This window comes from Paramisgurnus dabryanus, chromosome 14 (assembly GCF_030506205.2).
Source record: "Paramisgurnus dabryanus chromosome 14, PD_genome_1.1, whole genome shotgun sequence".
In the NCBI taxonomy this organism is placed as follows: Eukaryota; Metazoa; Chordata; class Actinopteri; order Cypriniformes; family Cobitidae; genus Paramisgurnus; species Paramisgurnus dabryanus.
The window spans coordinates 26,311,344-26,336,939 of NC_133350.1; the positions used below are offsets into that span (position 1 = coordinate 26,311,344).

The 25,596-nt window shown below is 37.2% G+C and overlaps 1 protein-coding gene across 3 annotated transcripts in view; it reads left to right on the top strand.

Annotated features, from left to right (window-relative positions):
* ptprga (protein tyrosine phosphatase receptor type Ga) overlaps positions 1 to 25,596 on the top strand; it is a 313,371-nt gene that overhangs the window by 69,300 nt on the left and 218,475 nt on the right. For all 3 annotated transcript variants that reach the window (XM_065241771.2, XM_065241773.2, XM_065241772.2), the window contains exon 2: positions 7,321 to 7,413. In XM_065241771.2, the coding sequence (XP_065097843.1) occupies positions 7,321 to 7,413 (93 nt within the window). The remainder of the gene's footprint in view (positions 1 to 7,320; positions 7,414 to 25,596) is intronic.

Below are 25,596 nucleotides of genomic sequence, written 5' to 3' on the forward strand. Positions count from 1 at the left end.
ATTTACCTTTGCTAATTTTAGAATTTCATATGGAACTTATCTGTTTGTGCAAATCAACTCTACATTTATTATAATATATAATAAATGTTCCTTTAAAAACATACTTTATTCTTTTATTTGTGTAAGTGTATACATTCTTCAGGAAGTAATAAAATGCAATCCCATTTTATTTGTATGTATTTTCTACACTTTAGTGAGGTGTCCGGATTTGCAAGATGTCACATTATGCTGTTCAATTTGTTTAGTTTCGTGGGGAAAGGATATGAAAATGTGCAGATGTGAATGTGTATTGTTTGTAAGGTTTACAGGATTTGTCACTGCTTGCACACTCGGACTGTGTGTGAAATAATAGTATTAAAATAAAGTAAAAGTGCCCACAGTTACCAAATGACCATTAATTGTGTTCAAATAGACATTACTGTGACACTTACCGCTATGTGTTGTTTAAGGTTGGAGCCTGAATTCCTGTACGCTGAGATGTCAGTTCGTTTTGGTGCACACAGCATGCATCGCATTATGAAACTTATTTTTGACCTCTTGAAGTGAAAACAGACCGAACTTGAGGCCTCGCTTGTTCTGCCTCCGATAGCTCGCACACGCCTTCCTCTGATCGGCCATCTCCTTTCATTTATTCATTACAACCATTTGACAGTAGCGGAGTCACGCCACAGAATATAGTGAAGTAAAAGCACAGTTTTTTCACTAGAAATGTACTTGAGTAAAAGTACCCATCCTTAAATGTACTCTTATTATAGCGCTTTTCCATTTCATCGTACCCCACGGGTCGGGTCAGCTTACTTTTGTTTTTTTTCCACTGGATACAATATTTTTTTTTAGTACCACCTCGCTTGGGGTTTCAAGTGGACCAAGCAAATACTAAGTGAGGTGAAAACATCACTGATTGGTTTGAGGGAATCATGACGAGCGTCATGCTAAATGAAAGATTAGCCATACCTTCATGCTTTCATTGTCTAGAGCAAACCTCTTGTCATCTGTGCTTTTTTAATACAAGTTCCCAAATTCCCTTATAGCGGTGAAAACATCCACACACTGAGAATCAGGAACACCATACCACTGTTTTCCAAGCTTGCGGTTTGTAAAGTACCCATCCTTAAATATACTCTTAAAGGGTGATTTCCAAGACAGGATTTAGGTTAAGCCAGGACTAGTAATATTACGACATTTAAGTAGTTTTTGCAAACATAACTTACAAAAAATACTGGTGTGCATCTTCAGACAAAACAGTGACACTGGTATGTGTCACGATATGTCAATGCAATATATATATATTTTTTAATGCAGCTTTAACATCCAACTTAGTCTGGGACTAGCATAAACCTGCCCCTAAAAGTACTAGTTACCCAAAAAATTTACTTAAGGTAATTTAACGATGTAAATGTAATCATTACTACCCACCTCTGATTTTGGGCAGGCTACGTGGTAGCATAGTAAGTTATGTCTTTTTTCAAGTCTCATATCAGTTAAAACACAACTAGTTTGCGATGTCTCCAACAGCCCGTACTACTTTGGCCTGGTTAGAATAAATTATATTAAGCAGAGCTGATGTTGTCTCAAAAATTATGCAGATGCCACACAAAATCTACATTGTCTGCTTTTAAATTAATTTTGCTAATAGAAGCTTGATATCTTGGCGCCAGAGGTTGTACATTATCAATGTTTCACGGTTTCATTTGCAACAAAATGGAGCCAAATATTTGACTTAAGTAACATGAGGTGGATTAATATTAGAGATTTTAAATCTATACTGTAACTCACCAATACCCTAGAGAGGTTTTGCATCGACTTTGTGACTTATTTATTGGCTAGTTTTGATATTTAAGACATTATAAATTGGCATAGCTAACGTGGCATAACAAAAAAAAGTGATGGTACTACATTGTTTTTGTTTGTGAATATAAATGGTAATACTGTGGTATTGTTTAAAAGCATCATGCAAATACTTTGGTGCATAAATGAAGCTATTATTCAGTATAACATTTACATTTTATTGTACTTTTAAAAAAGGGTGCTAAATAGCAGTAAAAGTGGTTCACTGGGTCGTAATCATATGGGAACCATTTTTAAACGGAACCAATGTGGAACCTGTGTAGCATCTGTATAGAACCATATGTGCTATGTTGAACCATAAGTGGTGCTATAGTCATGCTTTAGCACCACTTATCGTTCTACAGAGGTTCTTTATAGCGTAAAAATGGTTCCTCTATGATAACAACCCTTTAGTACTATTTAGCACCATTTTTAGAGTGATAGGCAGGTATGCTTGGCTCTCATTATGCTTTATTACAGGAGTAGGCAACGTTGGTCCTGTAGTGCCGATGTCCTGCAGATTTAGCTCCAACCCTGATCAAATCTTGCCTACCTTTATAGTTTTCAGGTGACTCTTTAGACCTTGATTAGTTGTTCAGGTGTGCTTGATTAGAGCTAGAGCTAAACTCTGCGGGACATCGGCCTACCCCTGCTGTTTGGTGTAATGGTAAAGACAATAGTTAAATCTGTGCGTTTCTGCTTCTCACAGTTTATTATATATTCACAACTTCCCTCTCTGTCTTCACATATTCCTGTCCTCCTGCATCATGTGCCTTTTTGCTTTTTCACTGCCCTTTCACATTTCCGGGCAGATTTCGGTGGCAGATGTTGCTCCATGTGCATGTGAAGGCATGTGCATCTTCGCATGGTACGTTAGTATGGATATGTCCTGCATGCGCCCACAGGGTGAACGTCCTTCAAGTAGAGAGAGCTGAGGAGAATATTAATCAGTCCATTAGGACACGCATACACACGCTGACCCCGTCCAAAAAGACAAAAGCGAAATCAAGGTTAAGTGCGTGAAAGTGAAGATCTGATATGCATTTTAATGAAGCTGAAGCAAGTGTGACGTTATTAAACTGAAACATGTGACACATGTGCTGAATTTACCCTCAAGCCGTATTATTAACCGAAAACAAAATCAGTACCATCTGTGACGTTACTGTAATGCGTACAATGGCCGAACTGTACAGAATGCGGATGGATGCACTTTAAAAAATGCTGGGTTATTTTCAACCCATCGTTGGGTTAAATTAACCCAGAAAAGTTTATATTTGACCCAACAATGGGTTAAAACATCTTCGAAACAACACAGCATAGGATAAATTACAACCCTTTGGGTTGGGTTCCTTCTTTTTGACCAAAATAACCCATGATTTAAAGTGAAGCATTTCTAATATCTACAGTACATCCATACCATGGTACATAAAGTACTACAGTACAATTCAATATTACCATATGATACCAGTGCTGTATCGGAGACCGTCTTAATACTTTTTCTAATGGTCCACTTATATGGTTGTACTATGATTGTATTACATGATTTTTTTTGGAGTACTATATCAATATCATTGTACATGAATTTCAGTCCAATTTTCCTTTACCACAGTACCTGTACCAGTGTTTTACCAAAGCAGTTTTTTCTAAGTCTTTGCACATTGTCTTTTCCATATTTTCGTATTACTGTACATCTTGTACTGCATGAGGGTTACACAAAGGGGAGCTCTTTGTAAGTGTAAGTTTACATTGCCAAAACATTTCAAATTCGTTCCTCGTAAAAACTTTTCTAGTGAAGTAAAGTTGGGCTGTATTTTTATTAATTTTTTTCCAGGTACTAAGAGCCAATATTTTTTTAGCATTTCAAGGGTCCTTCTTCCGATTTTACGTTTCATTTATTTACAGGTAAATAGGTTATGTAATTATGGATTTTTACAAAATTATAACTTTTGGATAAGTTTCATACTTAAACAGACTTTTTGTCCTTCCTAAATTTCCACGTACAACACAGTACACTATATATAGTTTTTAGTACAGTAAATTTAGTATAAAGTCTATTTCTTGCAGGTATCAGATTTAAATATATATGTCAACCACTCAACTATCCGGTTTGTGCATATTTTACTAAACATCAAAAGATGTTAAGATCTACTTTGTGTTTTGACGTATGATAATCGGTCTATCTTTTACAAAAGTGATCTCTGAACAGCATTTAATGCGACATCATATGGCTCCTCTGAGATTTGCCTTGTTGAGGGTTCGGGAATTTACGTCTTGAACCGAAGCTCTCATAACTCTCCCGGTTCTGTCGCCGTTTCTACGGAGACGGCTTGACAGAAACGTCAACTCCCGATATCTTCCTCATAAAGCTCTGCGGCTTTAATAGAAGGATGTAAATCAATTACGTCAGAATTCATTTAGAAGAGCCGGACGAGATAGAACCCCTGGCGCCGAAGATTTGATCACAGAAAGCAAGCGTACGCTGGCATCGGCTCGCAGATGAATTCAGATTTTGAAAGATTGTGCTTTAAGCCAGTGCTGCTTGTTTTTTTTTTTAACAATTTGACATTCTTTCGGTGTGTTTGATGTTGGCCTTGTGCATGATGGTCTGTGTGTTTGTGTGTGTGTACAAAAGCTCTTTGTGCATATTGGAGTGAATTGATGCTGATTGATTTTGACAGGGTCTGGAGGACAGTGCGTTGTGTGTGTGTGTCTGACATCTGTGCTTGGTGTGAAGTGTTTGTTCGTAATCTGGCATTGAGTTGTTGCTCCAGTGGTGGATGGTTGTACTGGGTTACTCTCAATCTCTCCCCCACCCACCCCTTCTCTTTCCTAAAGGAGGGCAAGAAATGGAGTTGCCTCAGTACCTAACATGGGGGCAGAGGTCAAACTCATTTTTTTGTTTTTAGCTTGCCCCATATACCACAAAAATGAAGCAATCAAAATGTGTGTGACTGGCTCTGTTGTACTTATCTGTGTGTGCACTTCCTTGGACATGCTCCTTTTAAGCCTATTGGGTGCACTCTGACAACTTACCCATAGTGGCCCCTTGCTGGCCAGGATGTTGTCACCATTGTCCAATGATTTTGTTTGTTCAAAGCATCATTCTTTGCCATTATAGACAACTGTTGGAGCTGTTGTGGTTAGGTTGACTCAGCTGTTGAAGTACAGTTACTTCAGAGTCACAAAAAGAGCAGCCAGAATCCCTCAAAGATAGAGTTACTCCCAGGAAGTGAGTGTTCAGAGAGAGAGAGAGAGAGACGAGGAGCTTCAGTGATGGATGGGCGGAGAGACAGTGAGGGAAAGAGTGATTGAGGGAAACAGAAAGAGAGCATGAGTGACACATCGGGAGGATGGCGACCGAGCCCGGCATGCCGCATTGCATAATTACATTTTCTGTTCAAAGAGTATCGGCAATCAATAATGTAATTCATAGAGAAGCCATAGCATACCCTCTCATTGGCATTCACCAGCATGCCCGAGCTGCTATCCTCAAGAATTAGAGCTGCGAGGAGCAGAAGGCAGTTTGTCATTGAAACAAAAAGTCACCCATTGTTCATATCAGAATGTACTTACCCGGCATGCTCTGTGTGAGAGAGAGAGGGGCCTTGTAAATTGCATTATGCTTTGAGTGATGGCTTTTAAGCAGAGTGTCCTTGTTACCGTAGTGTGGTCAGCACATCGGCAGGCTTGCGTGAAAACGTGGCCAATTTCTTGTTAACTGTCCCAACTTTGCAGCCTGTTTGCTTCCTTTACCTTCTGGGGAATCTGTCTAGATCCGCAATGGCAGTCACCCCCAGGTCCTGCCACACTACGTTTGCAAGTTTAGACGTGGATGCCAACTGCAAGGCTGATCTCTCTCCGTCCCTTCACCTTCTAGTGCAACAACAGCCAGGAGCTGAGATCGCCTCTGATAAACTCACACGGAGGCCACTGGGTGCATGGATGTGTGCCATTCTCCAGTATCCCTCCAGCCCTCGTTGCAAGTCAGAACAAATTCTCCTTCAATGAGGCTGGATCTCTGGCAACATCTGTGAGCTGGAGGTTTTAAGTTTCTAAGCTAATCTAAGCTCTCCAATCCTGTGGTATTTTAATTTCGTAGCTAATAAGAGCCCTAGAGCCTTGAGCAAGTAGTCGAAGGGTTCTAGATATGCTCATGGGTTGAGTATAGATTAGTCCGGCCTAGTGGTGGGACCCAGCTGGAGTCTGTGACTTCAAGCACCCTGTCCGAAGACTATTTGCCTCAGCACTTGGAGATTTAGCCATCCACTTACTAGCCAATCACAGGCCTCGTTCCTGCGGTAATGTAATTTTATAAGTAATATGAGCCCTAGGACAGGGATGTCCAATCCTGCTCCTGGAGGGCCGGTGTCTCTGCAGAGTTTTATTCCAACCCTAATCAAACACACCTGATCCAGATAATCAAGGTCTTACTAGGCAGGGTACATACTTTGAGGCAGGTGTGTTGAGGGAAGTTTTAGGTAAATTCTGTAGGACACTGGCCCTCCAGGAACGACTTTGGACACCCCTGCCATAGGACCTCGAGCAAGTAGTCAAAAGGTTCTAGATCTCCTGCTGGGTTGAGTCTAGATTAGTAAGACCCTAGTGGTGGGACCCAGGTGTCTCTGACAGTGCACCTTCTCGGATGCAAGTGCCTCTTTGCCTCGGCACTTGGAGCTTTAGCCCTCCGTTCACTGACCAATCAGTCCTGCAGTAATGTAATTTTATACAAGCCCCAAAGCCTCGAGCAAGTATTCAAATGGTTCTAGATCTCCTGTTTGGTTGAGTCTAGATTAGTAAGGCCCTAGTGGTGGAACACAGCTGGTTTCCCTGACAGAGCACCGTTTCGGCTGCCAGCGCCCTGTCCGCAGCCTCTTTGCCTCGGCACTTAGCGCCTTAGCCCTCTGCTCACCGGCCAATCAGGCCTTGTTTATTTATTTAGCCCCTCATACATGTTTAATGAGGGAGGGGGAAACTGATCCCAGAGCAGACAGGCTGTAAATACCGCTGTGTGGGGGGCTGTTTTTCTCTCTAATGGAGGAGTTTTTTTGAGCCAGATTGGTTTATACAGGACTTAATGACTTGGTTTAGCAGGCGATGGCAGGCTGCTGTGTATCTTTTTGTGTGCATGTATCTTATTTGGGTGTGTTTGGGGTTGTAAGAAGTAGTTTGATCCATCTGTCTGTGTTTGTGTATCAGTGATCTATCTTGTGGTGGGTTTTACCAAATTTTCAATGTCAGTAAATAGCGAGTGGCCGTGGTAGAAGTGCTATACAGAACGTGTGATATTTATCTGTCTGTCTGTCAGCATCAAGTAATAAGCAATTCATTTTTTTGTCACTTTGTATTGAGAGAGATAGAATTACTAAATAAGTAAAAGTGGACTTTTACGATCAGGTTGTGTGTCAAGTCAAACTTTTCAACACCAACACAAACACAGCCTATTGTTTTGCAGGATCTTTTTTTCTAACCCCCTTTTCTCTTTTTCTGTTTCAGCATTGGTTGAGGGGGTAAAGGTGGACCATCATGACCGGCCAATCGGTGAAAGGCACCGCAGAGCAGCCGAAGAGTCATACTGGGCCTACTCAGGTGAGCAAAGTACACATAGACACCTCTACTAAAACTGAACCTTCCACTAATACACACACACAACTTTCCTCTGATAGACGGCTGGTTTTTCATCCAGGGTTGTCCACATCACCCCCAGAGGCTTTGCCTTAGGGTCTCCCCTGGCTTTTTCTTTTATGAATGCTTTGCTGCTGAGGAAGTGACTTGTGTCGTCCCTCTGAGCGATATTTGCAAAAGAATAGCATTAATCTTTAACTGTGCAACCAAGCCTGCGGCAACCAACGATATTTATTTATTTGATTTATTTAAATGTTTTCCCTTTTTCGCTGCAGTGGGTTTCTGTTGTTTGCTAACGTGATGGGCGGCTCCTTTCACAGATGTGACCGACAACAAACACTCGGGATGCCCGCACGTCTGTGATCTGTTTGTTTCCGACAATCACCCTTTCGATGTGCCGCTGGGCTGCCGAAGTGACTTTCAAAAGAACAATGCATGCGTCGTGAATATGATGCATTAATTCATGAACTAGTTGTTGTACACCTATGCTTTTTTGTAGGTTGTATTAGGCGTTATGTATGGAATTTTAAGCATATTGAAAGAGGCATGCTGAAAGTGCAGTGTTAAAAGTTACATCCTCGGTGGTATGTGCATATATTATCACATCAAAACGCGTTTCGTCAAAGGATCTGGATATTTTTGTGTTTCTTTGTATGTCTCTCCTTTAAGTGATAATTACAGTGTGGCGTTTGAATGCTTCCTGCAGGATTACGTTTGTTATTGTTATCGAGTGCACACGTTTAGTTGTGTATGTGTGTTGGGACTTGCATAGACTTGCTAGGACTTTTATTATCAAGGTCTCTGATGGACCATCCACCTATTCAGGGTGTTTACCCACCTCGGACTAAGGTAGACTGGGATAGGCTCCATATCTCCTTCTGACCCTACACAGGAGAAGTTAGCAAGTCAGTGTTTAAGTCTCTTGGCTTAACTCTTTCCCCGCCATTGACGAGATATCTCGTCAATTAAGAGAAAACGCTTCCCCGCCAATGACGAGATTTTCCGTCTTTCTGCAATACCGCTATTATCCACCAGGTGGCGCCCTTCCGCAACTTTTTAAAACCGGAAGTATTGCTCTATGGCAAGCTGCTGCATGTCCGTGTCTGTTTTAAAGATCGCTCTGAATGGGATCTCTATGAAAAGTCCGTCATAAAAATGGAATTATCTCTGCTTTTTGCTCAAAATATGGTGTTTTTGCAAAAACCTACCCATATTCAAAAGCTGATTGCAAAAGAACCACTAAAGGTAGGATGAAACGGTTTTTTTTGTTTGAAAGCAGAGGGTCTGTTCTTTCATTTGGTATATTGTATGTTTATATATTTAAAGAAGAACATTTTCTGGAAGGCATTAAACTTTGGTGAAAATCATGAAAAACGCTGGCGCTGGCTGGCAACGTTTTTTAAAAACGCTGGCGGTGAAAGAGTTAATATGCAAACGCCACAAAACAAGGTGAATCAATAGAACAAATGTTACAAATGGAGTAAATAGACATTGAAGGTTTTTTTTTTCAATAAATTATTAAAGTAAACATAATTTATAATTATACAGGACTATTAAATACCACACAATTTATTAAATACAGGAGCAGTCAAAACAATTAAATTAAGCAGTTACTGGTTTACTCTCTTTCGTCAATAATGTTGTTTAAATTACATTGATTCATTTAGCAGACGATTTACAAAACAAGCAATTTGTCATTGTTGAATCCCGTGTGATAAATTGCTTATTATTTTCTCTTGTAAGTTTGATTAATATTAATTTTATATGTAAGTATGACACTGCAAGGCCTAATGCACTAATTCGGTCAATTGTTTTTGTCCAGGCTGTTTACTTTCACTCGTACAAACCAATTGTATTTATATTAATCAGGGTTCCCACAGGTTCTTGAAATCCTTGAAACTTTGTGAATCTGTGAAAAAAATTCAAGGCCCTGGGAAGTTTTTGAAAATATACATACATAGATACAGGTAATTTAAAGTGCTTGAATCTATCTATCTAGACTTTTTGTGCACATATGCTAAACTGTAAATCTTCTGTATGTGAATGTTGATTCATACCAAAATGCTTTTTTGCATAGTTGTGTTTGACACATGAAAGCGTCTTGGGTAACGTATGTAACTGTTGTTCCCTGAGAAGGGAACGAGACGCTGCGTCTCCCTTGCCATACTGCCGGCGTCCCTGTAATGCCACCTTTGGCAATATTTCAGATAGCGATATACATCCTGGCTCCCGCGTCACCCTGTCTTTGTCTTTAAGCCTCACCGTTGGTTGAATTTGATATACACATTCAGACGCACTTACCCCTGGAGGCGTCCCCAAAGTGTCACCGCAGTGACGCAGCACAAGTTCCCTCAAAAGGGAACTGTAACAATGTATCTTAAAAGGTAACACAATGTAACCTTGCTCTCACTTGAAATGTGTCCCCACATTTAGTCCGTGAATTTGAGGGTATTGGACCTGGAAAGTCCTTGAAAGGTCTTTGAATCTGAAGTTAAGTAAGGTGTGGGAACCCTGATTAATATAAATAATACTGATAAAATAAAAATGTATAGCTTGTAATTCACTACAGTAAGTCGCTTTGTATAAAAGCGTCTGCCAAATGCTTAAATTTAATATAAATATTATGATATTTTGACCTACAAATACCTTTGAATGTTCGAGGGTTAAAGAGCAGCCGTCAGTCAGACAGCACTCGAGTGAATTCAGTCTGTATTTGATACCATACCAATAGTGCAACTAAATTTATATTGTTACATACTGTATATTTTGTATTTTGTAATAAGCTTGGCATTGAATTACAGATACTCTTGGCATCTCTGGATCTGTGCAGCTGCTTATTTTGCTAAAGCCAATGCATAAACACAAATCAATACTGTAGACATTGATTTAAAGTGAGTGTGTCCACTTGCCAGAATGATGTTATGGCAAAAAACAGCTAAAAACTAACCTCTCACAGGAAATAACTTTGACTATGTCTCTCTTACAATAATCTAGGTGTCCTTGCCTATACTATCTAAATGTTGTGACTGAAAAATATTACTGGCGCTTCCATGTTTATACCATCTTAAAGCGATACTCCAGCCAAAATATCAAAATTACCCTATGATTTACTCACTCTCAAGCAATCTGAGATACATATGTCCAGCATGTCCATCCAAGCTTTATAATGATAGAAAACATAGATCAGGGAACAACGTCTAAAGGTTGTCTGCGGGTAATCGATGCAATTTTGTAAAAAAAAAAAAAACATTTCACTTTATAAACTATAATAACTAACCATCTTGGACTCACGTGATTCATGAGAGTTTTGGCATAGTGAGCAATGGTTGCTATGGGTACGTTGTGCAGTGAATTGTGTGAGTCAAAGATGGCGCAGTTACTGTAAGCTAGTTATTATAGTTTATAAAGTTTGAGAGATTTTTCTTACAAAATTGCATTGATTACCCACAGAAGACCTTTATTAACCCCTTGGAGGCATGTGGATTACTTCTGTGAAGGATGGATGCATTTATGGGGGGTTTAAAGTCAGAAGTTGTTCCCCGTTTTCTATCGTTATAAAGCTTGGAAGAGCAAGGACATTTAGGGGCTGTTTACACTTGGTATTAAGATGTGTTTTCATCGATCGGATCACAAGTGGACGAGAGAGACACATTACGTTTACACCTGGCATTTAAATCCGTCTCTTTTGTCCACTTTCGACCGCTTCTGTCCTGAATACTGTGAGGGGGTGGTCTGTGAGACGGTGGGCGAGTCTCTCTGCTGTCGTTCAAACGCGAGCGGGAGTAATTATGAGTTTATATGGACGCAAACTAATATTATGTCGGAGTCCGCTGCTTGTTTAGCAAATATACATGCTGCACAGTGTTTTGTACGTTTATATGTTGGAGCTTTCACTGAATTTTCAGCGCAATTGATGAAATAGGATTGCGCAACTTTCACGCTTTCAAAACGAAACTACGGAGAACACCCGCAGTAGTTTTATCATTGAAAGGCTAAACATAGCGCTGTTCACCGTATGTTCACGCCAGAAGTCAAAAAAAGACGTAAACTTGTGTTTAATACCTCAGATTAGATAAATGGGCAGAGAGAAGGCGGTCGCGTGTCCACATTCAACCACATTTGCGTTCCGCAACTCCAAAGCGATCCGATCGAAAGTGGTTTCAACTACCTCTAGATGTGGTTGAAAGTGGTCGAAAGTGGACACCTGGCATTAACGTCGTCCACTTGTGATCTGATCGACGAAAACGCATGTTAATGCCAAGTGTAAACAGCCTCTTACTGAAGTAACTCCAAATGTGTTCGTCTGAAAGATAAAGGACATGTGTATCTTGGATTGCTTGAGGGTGAGTATCCCTTTAAAATGAATTGCTTGTTGTATTCATCAACCGTTTGGATGATAGCAACGTTTTTAAAAGGTTTTACATCCACATTAAGAGTACTGGAGTATCTAAAGCCCTGATAGCCATGTGAACTCATGTCAAGAAGTGTACATGCATATGCGTTTGTTGACGGGTATGCTTTTATGCTCCCCTGCGTGTACTGTACTGTATTCTTATCTAGTTCCCTCCAGTACACCTACAGTATCACCCGCTGTGTGCAAAGCTGTTGCTGATGCACACAGATGATGGTGGCCCTGCCCTCCAGGCAGATTTAATGAACTCGGCGAGTCTGCAGACGATCCTCATTCCGGGAGCGTCTCGCCGTCTTGAGTGGCTTTAGTCTGTTCGCGCCCAGCCAAAGCTCATACCCTCCGGTAAGCCATCATTCTCGGTTCGGCCAGTTACCGTTTCTGCATCAAGCTCCATTATCGGGTTTATTTATTGCTCCCAGAAGAGCCCTGGAAATTACGCTTGATCAGACAAAACCCCTAACAAGTAGTCTTACGACTTCTCGGTGCGCACTAACGGCCAATTGGGCCAAATTTAGCATGAGCAGATTACACTCGTATGGTGGTAGTTTATGTTTACCTTAGTTATAAGTGTTCGCTCTTCACATATTTCAATGTGGGATTGGTCTTCGCACAGTACTTTAATGCATTTTGTGCAGGAATCACTAGCATTATGTACTACTTGATAAACATGAATAAGTGAAATTGCACAATGAGGTGACTGAGGGTATAAAAGTACTATTAAGTAAAAGTACCAACCAAGTTTAAACCAAATCATGTTTGTACTTTAAGTGGCCGTCTTTTGCATTTTTTTGCATTGAGTTGGGGCAGGGAGATCTGTTGATATCTTTGTTTTCATGTGGTCCTTTACTAGAAGTCCTGACTTTGTTGGTTTTGTTGTCTGGCGCCTGCATCAACAGTAAAAGTCACTACGTGTCTATAAAACGATATCATTTATTTTTATAGATTATACATTTTTGCAAAACCCTGTCATGGTGAGGAATTGTGCAATAATCTTAACATCAATATTAGCCGCATGGTATGCCATTAAATACACCCACAAACCGACAGAATCTAATTTCCTTGATCCGTAAACAGCACAGCTTTGAGAAATGTTAAAATGCAGTACAAAAACACGCAGGCGCCGTTTCGAGATACATTATGCATAGCGATTTGAAGTACCGAAGCAGCTATATTTTGACAATGAGGCACCATTATCTTTAAAGCCTTTAAATTGAAATGCCTCTCACAAAAAACGTGCTAGATTTGGACCGTACACAAAGCAAGCATCTCTGAATGATTAATGTACCAGGAGCAGCTACTTTCCAGCTAAGCGCAGTATCAGAAACCTTGAAACAAGATCGATATCATCTTCCAGGAACTGCCAGGCATCTTCACTTCAGTTCCACACCCTGAAATGCATTTTCCATAAGAACCCTCTTGACAACGACTTATCGCCTCCATAACACGAGACTGCAATGATCGTCGCACGCTAACCTCGGCCTATTCACTGGATATTAATTTTCAATCCTTTATGTTCTCAGAAGTGCGCTATTGATGAGTTTTAATATAAAGGAAGGTGAATGTAGCGCTCTTCTCTTTTCATGACAGCCCACGTAAGGTAATTTCATCCTCAGATGCCGATGTTGAATGAACAGCTCGCAGCCAATGCAAAGCTTTAGAAAACCAAGACGGAATTCGATATGATGCCTCCGCAGTCAGATTGTTAAGAGCCATCAATTGGTAAAGGCTTTCACGACTTGCATATCTAAATTGAGTCGGATAATTGAGGAAAAGAGGAGAGAGAGCGATCTTTCTATTTCGACCAAACACTATAAAGATCTCTTAATAATAACCAATGCTTGCGGTAATAGTCAGACCTTCATTTCAATGACTGATAATTGACTTATTGAGGCAGTAGTGTTGTATATTGGTAATGGCAGTTACCAAGAAAAAAGTTTAAACTTTAATATTTTATAGGGTATTTTACAGCAGATCATTGCCCACCCATCGCAGCGCACCTGTTGTCATTGACATAAACTGACATGTACCTCTCGTGAGTCTCCGGATGTTTCTTGTCTCCTCAGGGCTTCGTCATCATTATTATCATCATCATCTTCCTCTTTACATCATTCTCTATTAGCTCTAATGTTGGCGGCTGACAGCTTTTGTTTAGTGATTTTAGCAACCTCGACACAGATGTTGACCCACTCCAGATGTTGTGCAGAGCGCAGCAGGTCGACCCTCGTGTTTGCTATTCACACCTAATCAGTCAAACAAGCAGTTTCTTATGGAGGATGTGTGTGTGTGCTATAGATTACGGTTTAATAGTGAACTATAGTAATTTCTTGAAAATACGTTTGGTAAATAAATGTAATTCTTGATATTGTAGTGTTTTTGACCATTACTATAGTAAAAATTATGGTATACTACAGTAGTCACTACAATTCATCAATTAACTATAGTAAATACTACAAAATGTTTTAGTATGCATTATCAAAAAGTGGTAATTACTATAGTATACAATACTATGGTGAACTGTAATTTACTACAGTTTGCCATAGTAAAATATTACAGTATACTACAGTATTCATTACAGTTTATTAAAATGAAAGTGAGATGATTGTCACGTATGGTAGCACGTACTTGAGATGTGACCCCTGCACTGCAAGTTGTAAGAGCTTAGATCTGATCTTAGATCTACAGTAAATTACTGTATTTACTACAGTTTATGAATTAGCTATAGTTAATACTACTATATGAAAGTATACAGTAAGAGTGTAGTAATTGTTATAATATATTACAGTATACTACCGTATTTACTACAGTTTATCAATTATCTCTATTTAATATTACAACATATGAAAGTATACAGTAAGGGTGTAGTAATTGCTATAATATACTACAATATACTACCGTATTTTCTACAGTTTCTCAATTTGCTATGGTTAATACTACAGCATATGAAAGTATACAGTAAGGGTGTAGTAATTGCTATAATATATTACAGTATACTACAGTATTAACTACAGTCTATCGATTCGCTATATTTAATACTATGGCATATGAAAGTATACAGTAAGAGTGTAGTAATTGCTATAATATACTACAATATACTACCGTATTTTCTACAGTTTCTCAATTTGCTATAGTTAATACTACAGCATATGAACGTATACAGTAAGAGTGTAGTAATTGCTATAATATACTACAATATACTACCGTATTTACTACAGTTTCTCAATTCGCTATAGTTAATACTACAGCATATGAAAGTATACAGTAAGAGTGTAGTAATTGCTATAATATACTACAATATACTACCGTATTTTGTACAGTTTCTCAATTCCCTATAGTTAATACTACAGCATATGAACCTATACAGTAAGAGTGTAGTAATTGCTATAATATACTACCGTATTTACTACAGTTTCTCAATTCGCTATAGTTAATACTACAACATATGAAAGTATACAGTAAGAGTGTAGTAATTGCTATAACAGTATATCAATTTGCCATAGTTAATACTACAGCATATGAAAGTATACAGTAAGAGTGTAGTAATTGCTATAATATACTACAATATACTACCGTATTTTCTACAGTTTCTCAATTTGCTATAGTTAATACTACAGCATATGAACGTATACAGTAAGAGTGTAGTAATTGCTATAATATACTACAATATACTACCGTATTTACTACAGTTTCTCAATTCGCTATAGTTAATACTACAGCACATGAAAGTATACAGTAAGAGTGCAGTAACTGCTATAATATATTACAGTATACTCCTGTATTTACTACAGTTTATCAATTACTGTAGCTATATTTAATACTACAGCATATGAAAGTATACAGTAAGAGTGAGGTAATTGCTATAACAGTATATCAATTTGCCATAGTTAATACTACAGCATATGAAAGTATACAGTAAGGGTGTAGTAATTGCTATAATATACTACAATATACTACCGTATTTTCTACAGTCTATCGATTCGCTATATTTAATACTATGGCATATGAAAGTATACAGTAAGAGTGTAGTAATTGCTATAATATACTACAATATACTACCGTATTTTCTACAGTTTCTCAATTTGCTATAGTTAATACTACAGCATATGAACGTATACAGTAAGAGTGTAGTAATTGCTATAATATACTACAATATACTACCGTATTTACTACAGTTTCTCAATTCGCTATAGTTAATACTACAGCATATGAAAGTATACAGTAAGAGTGTAGTAATTGCTATAATATACTACAATATACTACCGTATTTTGTACAGTTTCTCAATTCGCTATAGTTAATACTACAGCATATGAACCTATACAGTAAGAGTGTAGTAATTGCTATAATATACTACCGTATTTACTACAGTTTCTCAATTCGCTATAGTTAATACTACAACATATGAAAGTATACAGTAAGAGTGTAGTAATTGCTATAACAGTATATCAATTTGCCATAGTTAATACTACAGCATATGAAAGTATACAGTAAGAGTGTAGTAATTGCTATAATATACTACAATATACTACCGTATTTTCTACAGTTTCTCAATTCGCTATAGTTAATACTACAGCATATGAACCTATACAGTAAGAGTGTAGTAATTGCTATAATATACTACCGTATTTACTACAGTTTCTCAATTCGCTATAGTTAATACTACAACATATGAAAGTATACAGTAAGAGTGTAGTAATTGCTATAATATACTACAATATACTACCGTATTTACTACAGTTTCTCAATTCGCTATAGTTAATACTACAGCATATGAAAGTATACAGTAAGAGTGTAGTAATTGCTATAATATACTACAATATACTACCGTATTTTGTACAGTTTCTCAATTCGCTATAGTTAATACTACAGCATATGAACCTATACAGTAAGAGTGTAGTAATTGCTATAATATACTACCGTATTTACTACAGTTTCTCAATTCGCTATAGTTAATACTACAACATATGAAAGTATACAGTAAGAGTGTAGTAATTGCTATAACAGTATATCAATTTGCCATAGTTAATACTACAGCATATGAAAGTATACAGTAAGAGTGTAGTAATTGCTATAATATACTACAATATACTACCGTATTTTGTACAGTTTCTCAATTCGCTATAGTTAATACTACAGCATATGAACCTATACAGTAAGAGTGTAGTAATTGCTATAATATACTACCGTATTTACTACAGTTTCTCAATTCGCTATAGTTAATACTACAACATATGAAAGTATACAGTAAGAGTGTAGTAATTGCTATAACAGTATATCAATTTGCCATAGTTAATACTACAGCATATGAAAGTATACAGTAAGAGTGTAGTAATTGCTATAATATACTACAATATACTACCGTATTTTCTACAGTTTCTCAATTCGCTATAGTTAATACTACAGCATATGAACGTATACAGTAAGAGTGTAGTAATTGCTATAATATACTTCAATATACTACCGTATTTACTACAGTTTCTCAATTCGCTATAGTTAATACTACAGCACATGAACGTATACAGTAAGAGTGTAGTAATTGCTATAATATACTACAATATACTACCGTATTAATACAGTTTCTCAATTCGCTATATTTAATACTACAGCATATGAAAGTATACAGTAAGAGTGAGGTAATTGCTATAACATTATATCAATTTGCCATAGTTAATACTACAGCATATGAAAGTATACAGTAAGGGTGTAGTAATTGCTATAATATACTACAATATACTACCGTATTTTCTACAGTTTCTCAATTCGCTATAGTTAATACTACAGCACATGAAAGTATACAGTAAGAGTGTAGTAACTGCTATAATATTACAGTATACTCCTGTATTTACTACAGTTTATCAATTACTGTAGCTATATTTAATACTACAGCATATGAAAGTATACAGTAAGAGTGAGGTAATTGCTATTACAGTATACTACCGTATTAATACAGTTTCTCAATTCGCTATATTTAATACTACAGCATATGAAAGTATACAGTAAGAGTGTAGTAATTGCTATAATATATTACAGTATACTACCGTATTTACTACAGTTTATTAATTCACTATGTTTAATACTACAGAATATGAAACTATACAGTAAGAGTGTAGTAACTGCTATAATAGTATACTACCGTATTTACTACAGTTTATTAATTCACTATAGTTAATATTACAGCATATGAAAGTATACAGTAAGAGTGTAGTAACTGCTATAATATATTACAGTATACTCCTGTATTTACTACAGTTTATCAATTAGCTATATTTAATACTACAGCATATGAAAGTATACAGTAAGAGTGTAGTAATTGCTATAACAGTAAACTACCGTATTTACTAGAGTTTGTCAATTCGCTATAGTTAATATTACAAAATACGAAGTATACTACAACATTTAGGCTACAAGTTTATCAATTCAATATAGTTAGAATATTGTACATACATTAACACATTTTAGTAATTATTACACTACAGTATACTACAATTGACCCTTTACTGTAGTAAATACTAAAGTATACTCCCTAAACCCACTCTATTATTAGATGATTTGAATTGTGGATAAAATAATCATTTTTGAGACGTTTACACATGAAAAGTGTATTTTCGCAGTATAATCTGAAAGCAAATGTCTTTGTAAGCCTATATCCACATTTGCGCGCACCTTTATCGTAACTTCTGTCTTGAACTTCACATAGCTATTCAGAAAAAATAACATTTACCGATAAAATGCTCTAACTTTCCTTAATTTCTCCCACTTGAGTTGTTCTTGAGTAAGGAGTTGCTTGTCACCTCACAACTGGTTTCCAATCTCTCCAAATCTTCAGGGTGACAGGCAAACTAATTCTAAATAGAGACTCGCCCCAAAACCCCAATCTATTGTATTCTTTCTTCTTTCCCTTTTTTGTGACATCAATGAACTTTCATCGCTGACAGCTTTTGTACTTTGAGACTTCGCCACAGTAAATGGGGAGCCGAGTTAACTTTTGTCACTATTTGAGTTATTTTGACAGGGGTATTTTTCATCAGTTAGACCTCTAATTAGACGACGACAGGCGCATTGATGAGATGGATTGAGGCGGAGGGAGGAATTCGTAATGCCCCCTGTTTTCTCTTCCTCTTAAAGGCTATAATAATGCTCAGGTCTGTGAAGCGGGGGACAGTGGCAGACCTCTGTACAGCTCGATGTGTTTTGAGCTAACCAGACCAGTGCCATCCCTGACTGAGCATACCAATAAGAAAACATATATATTTATTTATTTAAATTTCCAAGGACTCTCGTTCAGCAATGTTCATACTGTCATGCTAAGCTAACTTTGCCTCATTTTTAGGGAAAGTTTCTCTCTCTCTCTTTCGAATTCATAATTTAAATAAAAAGAAATGAGGAGTTTATTCATTCAACCGTGCATGTTTTAATACTATGCTATCCAAGCTAACTTCAACTTCCTATTAGAGTTTCTCTCTTTCTATCTCTTGTTCCTCTATACAAAACCCAAGACCTTGGGAATTTATCTTTTAACATGTTTAAAACTGCTAGTTTTTATGGTTTGCTATCTATGTTAGGTTTATAAAAATACCATGGCAACAGTTTCTATAGTTTCAATAAGTGTTACCTTTGCAAGTAATGATGAAAGTTGGAAAGGGTAAATGGTTTACCAATGGGCAATAACTAGATGGTATCGGTATCATGAATGTGCTGATGTGTTTAAGTTTGCCGCAGTGTGAGATACATTATGAGATGTGCTTTAATAGAATGAGCTGATACAGTGCTTACTGTAGAGTCCATCACAGGCCGCCACAAACGCTGCCACACATCACCTGCTGGACCTGCTGTTATTGTGCAATTTACTGCACAGCCAATAACGGTCCTGTAATGGATTATGACATGGTGCCGTTTGAGTTATCCTCCCATTGTAGAACCCTGACCCAGAGGCACATTTCATCTGAGATATGTCCCAGCGTGCATGTGTATGTATTTGTGTGTGTGCGTGTGGGGGGGCTGGAGGCAAGCAACAGATTCAGATGAAGTATGCGGGTCAATCTGAGGCCAGCGCTCGATCATTAAGGTCGCCTTTATGTGTCACCTTATGAGCAGAAATTTACGGTGATGGGCCGTCATCATTTTGCAAGTTTTGGTAGCTGAACCACGTGATGTTCAGATATTGGACCGTGAAGTGAAAAAGATAAATGTTTTGATGGGTGAAATACGTAGATTTTCTTATCTATAATTACAGATTATGTGTACAGCATACAGTAATGCGTTATATTACTGCGTTACTGCAAAAACTAATATATTACTGTAATATATTATATTTTGTAATGCGTTATTCCCAACACTGATAGCCATTTACACATTGTATGGGTTAAAATGACAGATTTTTATAAATGCTAAAAATCATTAGGATAGTAAAGATCATGTTCCATAAAGATATTTATCAAACTTCGTACCATAAATATTAAAAATGTATTTCTCATTAGTAATATGTGTTGCTAAGGACTTCATTTGGACCTCTTTAAAGGCCATTTTCTCAAGATTTAGATTTTTTGCATCCTCAGATTTCAATTTTTCAAATAGTTGTATCTTGAACAAACCATACATCAATGAAAAGCTTATTTATTCAGCTTTCAGATAAACAAATTCACACTTATGATTTTGTGGTCCAGGGTCACATTTTATAATGTTTACTTTACTTAAAAACCCTAAGCCATCTATACGCATGTGTTCTCTTAAAAAAATTACTTCTAAAAGCTTCACTTTTGCAGATTTATGCATTCAAATATTATTTGAAATAAAATGATTAATTATATGATTATTAATAGTGAAATACTAACACCGTGGTTCTCAAACTTTTTCTGCGTGCGGCCCCCCTTGTGTACGGTGCACTGCTTCGCGCCCCCCCCCCCCCAAAGAAAATGTATGTCATAAAACTGTTCTAATATTTAACATTTTAATTAAACAAAACATATTAAGTTATACAAAGTAGTGCTGTTGGTTAGTAGCCTTATTTTTTTAGGTTTAATTACACAGAGTTCATGATAAATGAATGTATTTTTTAAAATGTCATAAAACTGTGGCCCCTCTGGCACCTTTTCGGCCCCCAGTTTGAGAACCACTGTACTTTAAAAAATGCTGGGTTTTATTCAACCCAGCATTGGGTCAAAAAGGGACGAGCCCAGCCGTTGGTTAAAATTAACCCAGAAAAAGGTTATATTTGACCCCAAAATAGTTAAATAATAGGTTAAATTACTACACAAGGGGCTGGGCTCGTCCCTTTTTGACCCAACTCTGGGTTCAAAATAAAAAAGCATTTTTTTGTAATGTATGTTAAGGTTCAAGGTCAAGGTTCACAGGGTAACTCTATACAGTATGCTTGTTTAATACAAAAATATGAGATTCATTGCAAAAAAGTGAATCTATATACAGAATTACTTTCTTTTATCAGTCGCTTAAAGGTAGGGTAACTGATTTGATCCTGAAACATTTTTAGTTATGCTGGTTAAAAGTCTCCTCACATCCTGATAGCAATCACTGTGTTAAGTTGTTTAAATGTATTTGTAGAAATTTATGTCATCTGTGAAAGGCGTAGGACCAAAAAATGTTCAACAAATCATAGATTTCGGTCCGAACGGACGTTTCCTTTTTTTTTCCTCATCCGTAAGCGTAATTTGAATGCCCACCGCGCAGCGAGTCCACGCAGACACCATACGTCATCGGCGCGTTCACGTGCGCTCACCTCCTGTCTGTAAACAGTGAGAACAGCAAACTTTTCTGCTGAATTGACAACCTACACAGGAAGCACAAAACTAAAGGCATCTTTTATAACAACAACAGCAAAAACTGCCTGGATCAGCAAGAGCAAAAACCCAAATGAACATCGGTAACTTTACTGCTTTACCACGAGATGAAACAGCTGTAGGAGGCAAAGGGTCTGAAAGGGTCGTTGCACTGTTTATTTTTGTAAGGTAGGTACACGATATGTTTGTATAGAGTTGGATTCAGATATTCTACTTTGATGAAACGTTGTGTTGCTTATGAAATTTGTGTTCGTTTACGGATTAGCGTAACGATATAGTTACTACGTCTACACAACCGAACGTGTGCTTAAACTAATTCTGATGTAAACCAGTTGTTTATGTTGGTTATTTTGGAAGTGTTATTCACTTTGTACTGCAAAGTTTTCTCACTGGTGAATGAGACATGAGATGTGACCGTCTGATCTTTGCGTGTATATGTGTTTTAAAAGGGGCGTGACTTTGGATGGCGATTTGACTTGAGGGTGGGATCGGGATTTCATTGCTAGCAGCTACCGTTAGCATTTTTCAAAATGTGTTACCCTACCTTTAAGGGATACATTGGTTTTGATGTAATAAAGCTTCTGATGTACCAGAGGCCTGGAGCCAATATTTGATTCAATGTGATTCAGTCCACTGTTTTGTTTAAGTGTTAGCCATCTAATTTGTTTATTCAGATTGTTCTATAGACATTTTGCATGTTTGCAAACAGAGATGGGCGGAGCCCAACTGGTGTCAGAAAGTGAGAGCTCTTCAATAGCGGTGTGAAGTGTTTTAGTGTTAAGCTGTGAATTTTAAGGATCCAGTGTTTTGTCGAAGTCTGTTTCGCCTTTAGCTTAATGTTTCTTATAGCGTTTTCGTCACGTTACGTTTATTTTTCAGATAGATTAAACGTTTAAATGGCTTTGCTACTAAGATGTGTGTGTGTGTGTGTGTATGTATGTAATGTATATGTTTTGTTCTTTATTGGTAAATCAATTATATTTCAAATATTTACATATAAAAACAATACTATCATGTATTCTATATAATCTAATTTATTAAATATTTTATAATTTTCCTGTTTTCTATTATTTCATCCTTATATTTATAACATACATGTTTGTTCTCAAACTATTATGAAACATACACATTAATATACATAGGCCTGTTTATATATTAATAACACTTCCCATCATATGTGTGCTATATTTATACATTTATTAAGTATGTAAACAATAATTTTAGAACAAACAGCAGGGAAAAAAAGAAATGAAGACATGAGCTATAAGAAAACGAAAAAATTGTGAAATATTTAATACATGGTATACATTTAATACATTATATAATTGCTTTTTTAGTATAACCCATTCAAATCTTTCTAAATAAATCATAAAGTTAACTTAATGAATACGCAATAAGAAAAGGGGACAGACTTTGACAGACCACCGGACATCTTATTTAATTATTTTCTATTTTAATTATTAATACATTACACAGATGATTTCATCACTCCAGTCTGTCCGTTGAATGACTTGCAACCATAAAAGCTTGCTTTATCTTCAAAATGGTGTCTTTGACTAGGGTATTCTATAAAAATGAAGGCCATCTTTTTTTAGGCATTCCTATTTTGACACTCAACAGCACAAGACATTTTTTTAGTGAGTTATCTTACATATTTCATTTGTGTCTAAGTATTTTCCATTGTTTTTCTGACATCACACTGCACACGCATCTTGCAGTGACGTAACTGTGACGTCTACTCGCAAAAGGTCTATTATCCTTTTTTATCCATGGCTTCAACCATTATCTTTCATTTCTTCTCTCCTTTTGTGCAATAAATCTATGTCTGGGTTTAAAGGCCATCTCTGTGTGTTTGGAGGTACACAGTGGCTGATATATCCTGAATGTAAATATCAAACCTCTCCTTCACCACACTACACACAGGCACACACACACACCTGACTGCTACAACACACCAGTATGTTGCCGTTTCCGTTCGTGTTAGGCAAACAGACCCAGGGCTGTGTTAGTATTCAGCAGACAGACAGAGAGAGAGAAGAGAGAATGGGGTAAAGGAGAAATGATGCAGTATTTACAAAGCTCAGGCTCATCTCTTGCGGCCTGTGAATGACTTTCAGCCCGATGCAGACGTCATATTAATGAAGACAGGGAGTCTTTAATGAAATCTACATAGTTAAACAAATGAGCATGTTTTCCAGATCCAAGCTACGCCAGTCTCCTGTGTTTTCATGAGGCGTTTTCAATTTATAATTGTGTTGTACAGTGTGTTGAAACGACAGGTGTAACACTACAAGCTTTCAGCGTCAAGTGTTTTTCCCATTCTTAGCAAAAGGCTGAATGATGCCATCAGGATTAATTTGATGTTTGTTACATGCCGTTGGTAATGCTTGATTCTGATTGGTCAGTTGATAGTTCACACTGAAAAATGTATGGATTTCATCCTTATTGTAGACCCAGATTTATTAATAATTTCCTCTTGGGACATAAATCTACCCACAGTAAAATAAGTTTGACTATATATTTAAATGCATGCATTTGGTGAATAATTGAATGTGTGTTACCTGAGGATCGGACCCGTGACCTTTTACACTGTACTTTTGTTATATTTATTGCGGATTTTTTATTTGTTTATATAGTTAAAGACTTTATGTATGTGTTTGGAAGAAAGGTTGAAGTATAGCCCTTTGGTCCATCTCTTCCTTCAAGGCCTTTTCCACCCCATTTTAACGATCGTTCTCGTCGCCTTCGGATATGTGCGGTCCGTCTCAAATCCTTCAGGGTTACCAGTAGTTTCGCAGTAATAACAGGCTGAATATGAGATGAAGCTGCCAGGTAGGACTGCTCTCTCTTTCCTCTGTCTCTGGATGGAGAATAATCCACGAACAGGAGCAATCAGATGGCAATCAAAAGCACTCGCTGGGAATACGGCTTCGAGCTGTAGTGCTCTTTGATCGGATCCGGGCCTGGAAAAGTCTTCCAGGATGAGAGCTTTTGATTAGCCTTGGGTGCATTTATGCAACACATACTTGCGTTTTTCCCAATGTATGATGGGTAAAGAGTGAGGCGTATTAAGTGTGGAGTAGTTATGTCTTTAAAAACCGTTAGCCCTTTTAATGACTCGAAGAAAAAGAGCTAAAAATTGAAAGGGGGAGAACACTGTGAATTTAATCTTTAGGTGAGGATTAAGAAGACAAATTTAATGAGAATGTTGGGTTCTCATGAGTGTTTGTGGGTGAGGTGTGGTATCCCTCCATGAATACTGAATGGACTGGCCTATTTGTTTCTCTGTGTGTGTTTGGTTAGGGTGGATGTGCATTATTCTCATATATAACAAGCAAATGGATAAGCTTGAATTGATTAAAGTTTATTTAAAGCGCGAATACAAGGGGCCGTTTTTCATAAGTGTTGCTGTGATATTTGCCCCACAATGAGACTCATGGGACGCTCTATGTGAGTTTATGTATACATAATACCTAAAAAGCTCAGTTTTTGCTTTTATTAAATAAAAGAGTTTAATGACTGTAGTCATACTTTAATGGTTATGCAAAGCTCCATGCAGTCTACTGAGACCATTTTATAAAACTAACAGGTCGTTCTGAAACGGTTTATGATGAAAGAACTATGAATATATTAACATATGACTGCCCGTGTGAACATATCAACACATGTTTGGCATTCAGCTCTAATAGAATTGAAAAGAATAGAATAGAATGCAATGAGATGGGAAGAGATGGGTTGGGAAGAGATGGGTTGGGAAGAGATGGGTTGGGAAGAGATGGGAATAAAAAAGAGAATAGAAAAAATAATAGAAATGGAAAGAAAAGAAAAGAAAAGAAAAGAAAAGAGAGTAGAAAATAGAATAGAAATTGGAAGAATAGAATAGAATAGAATAATGAAACAAAATAATAATAATAAACAAAATATAAAATAATATAAAAAAGATAAAA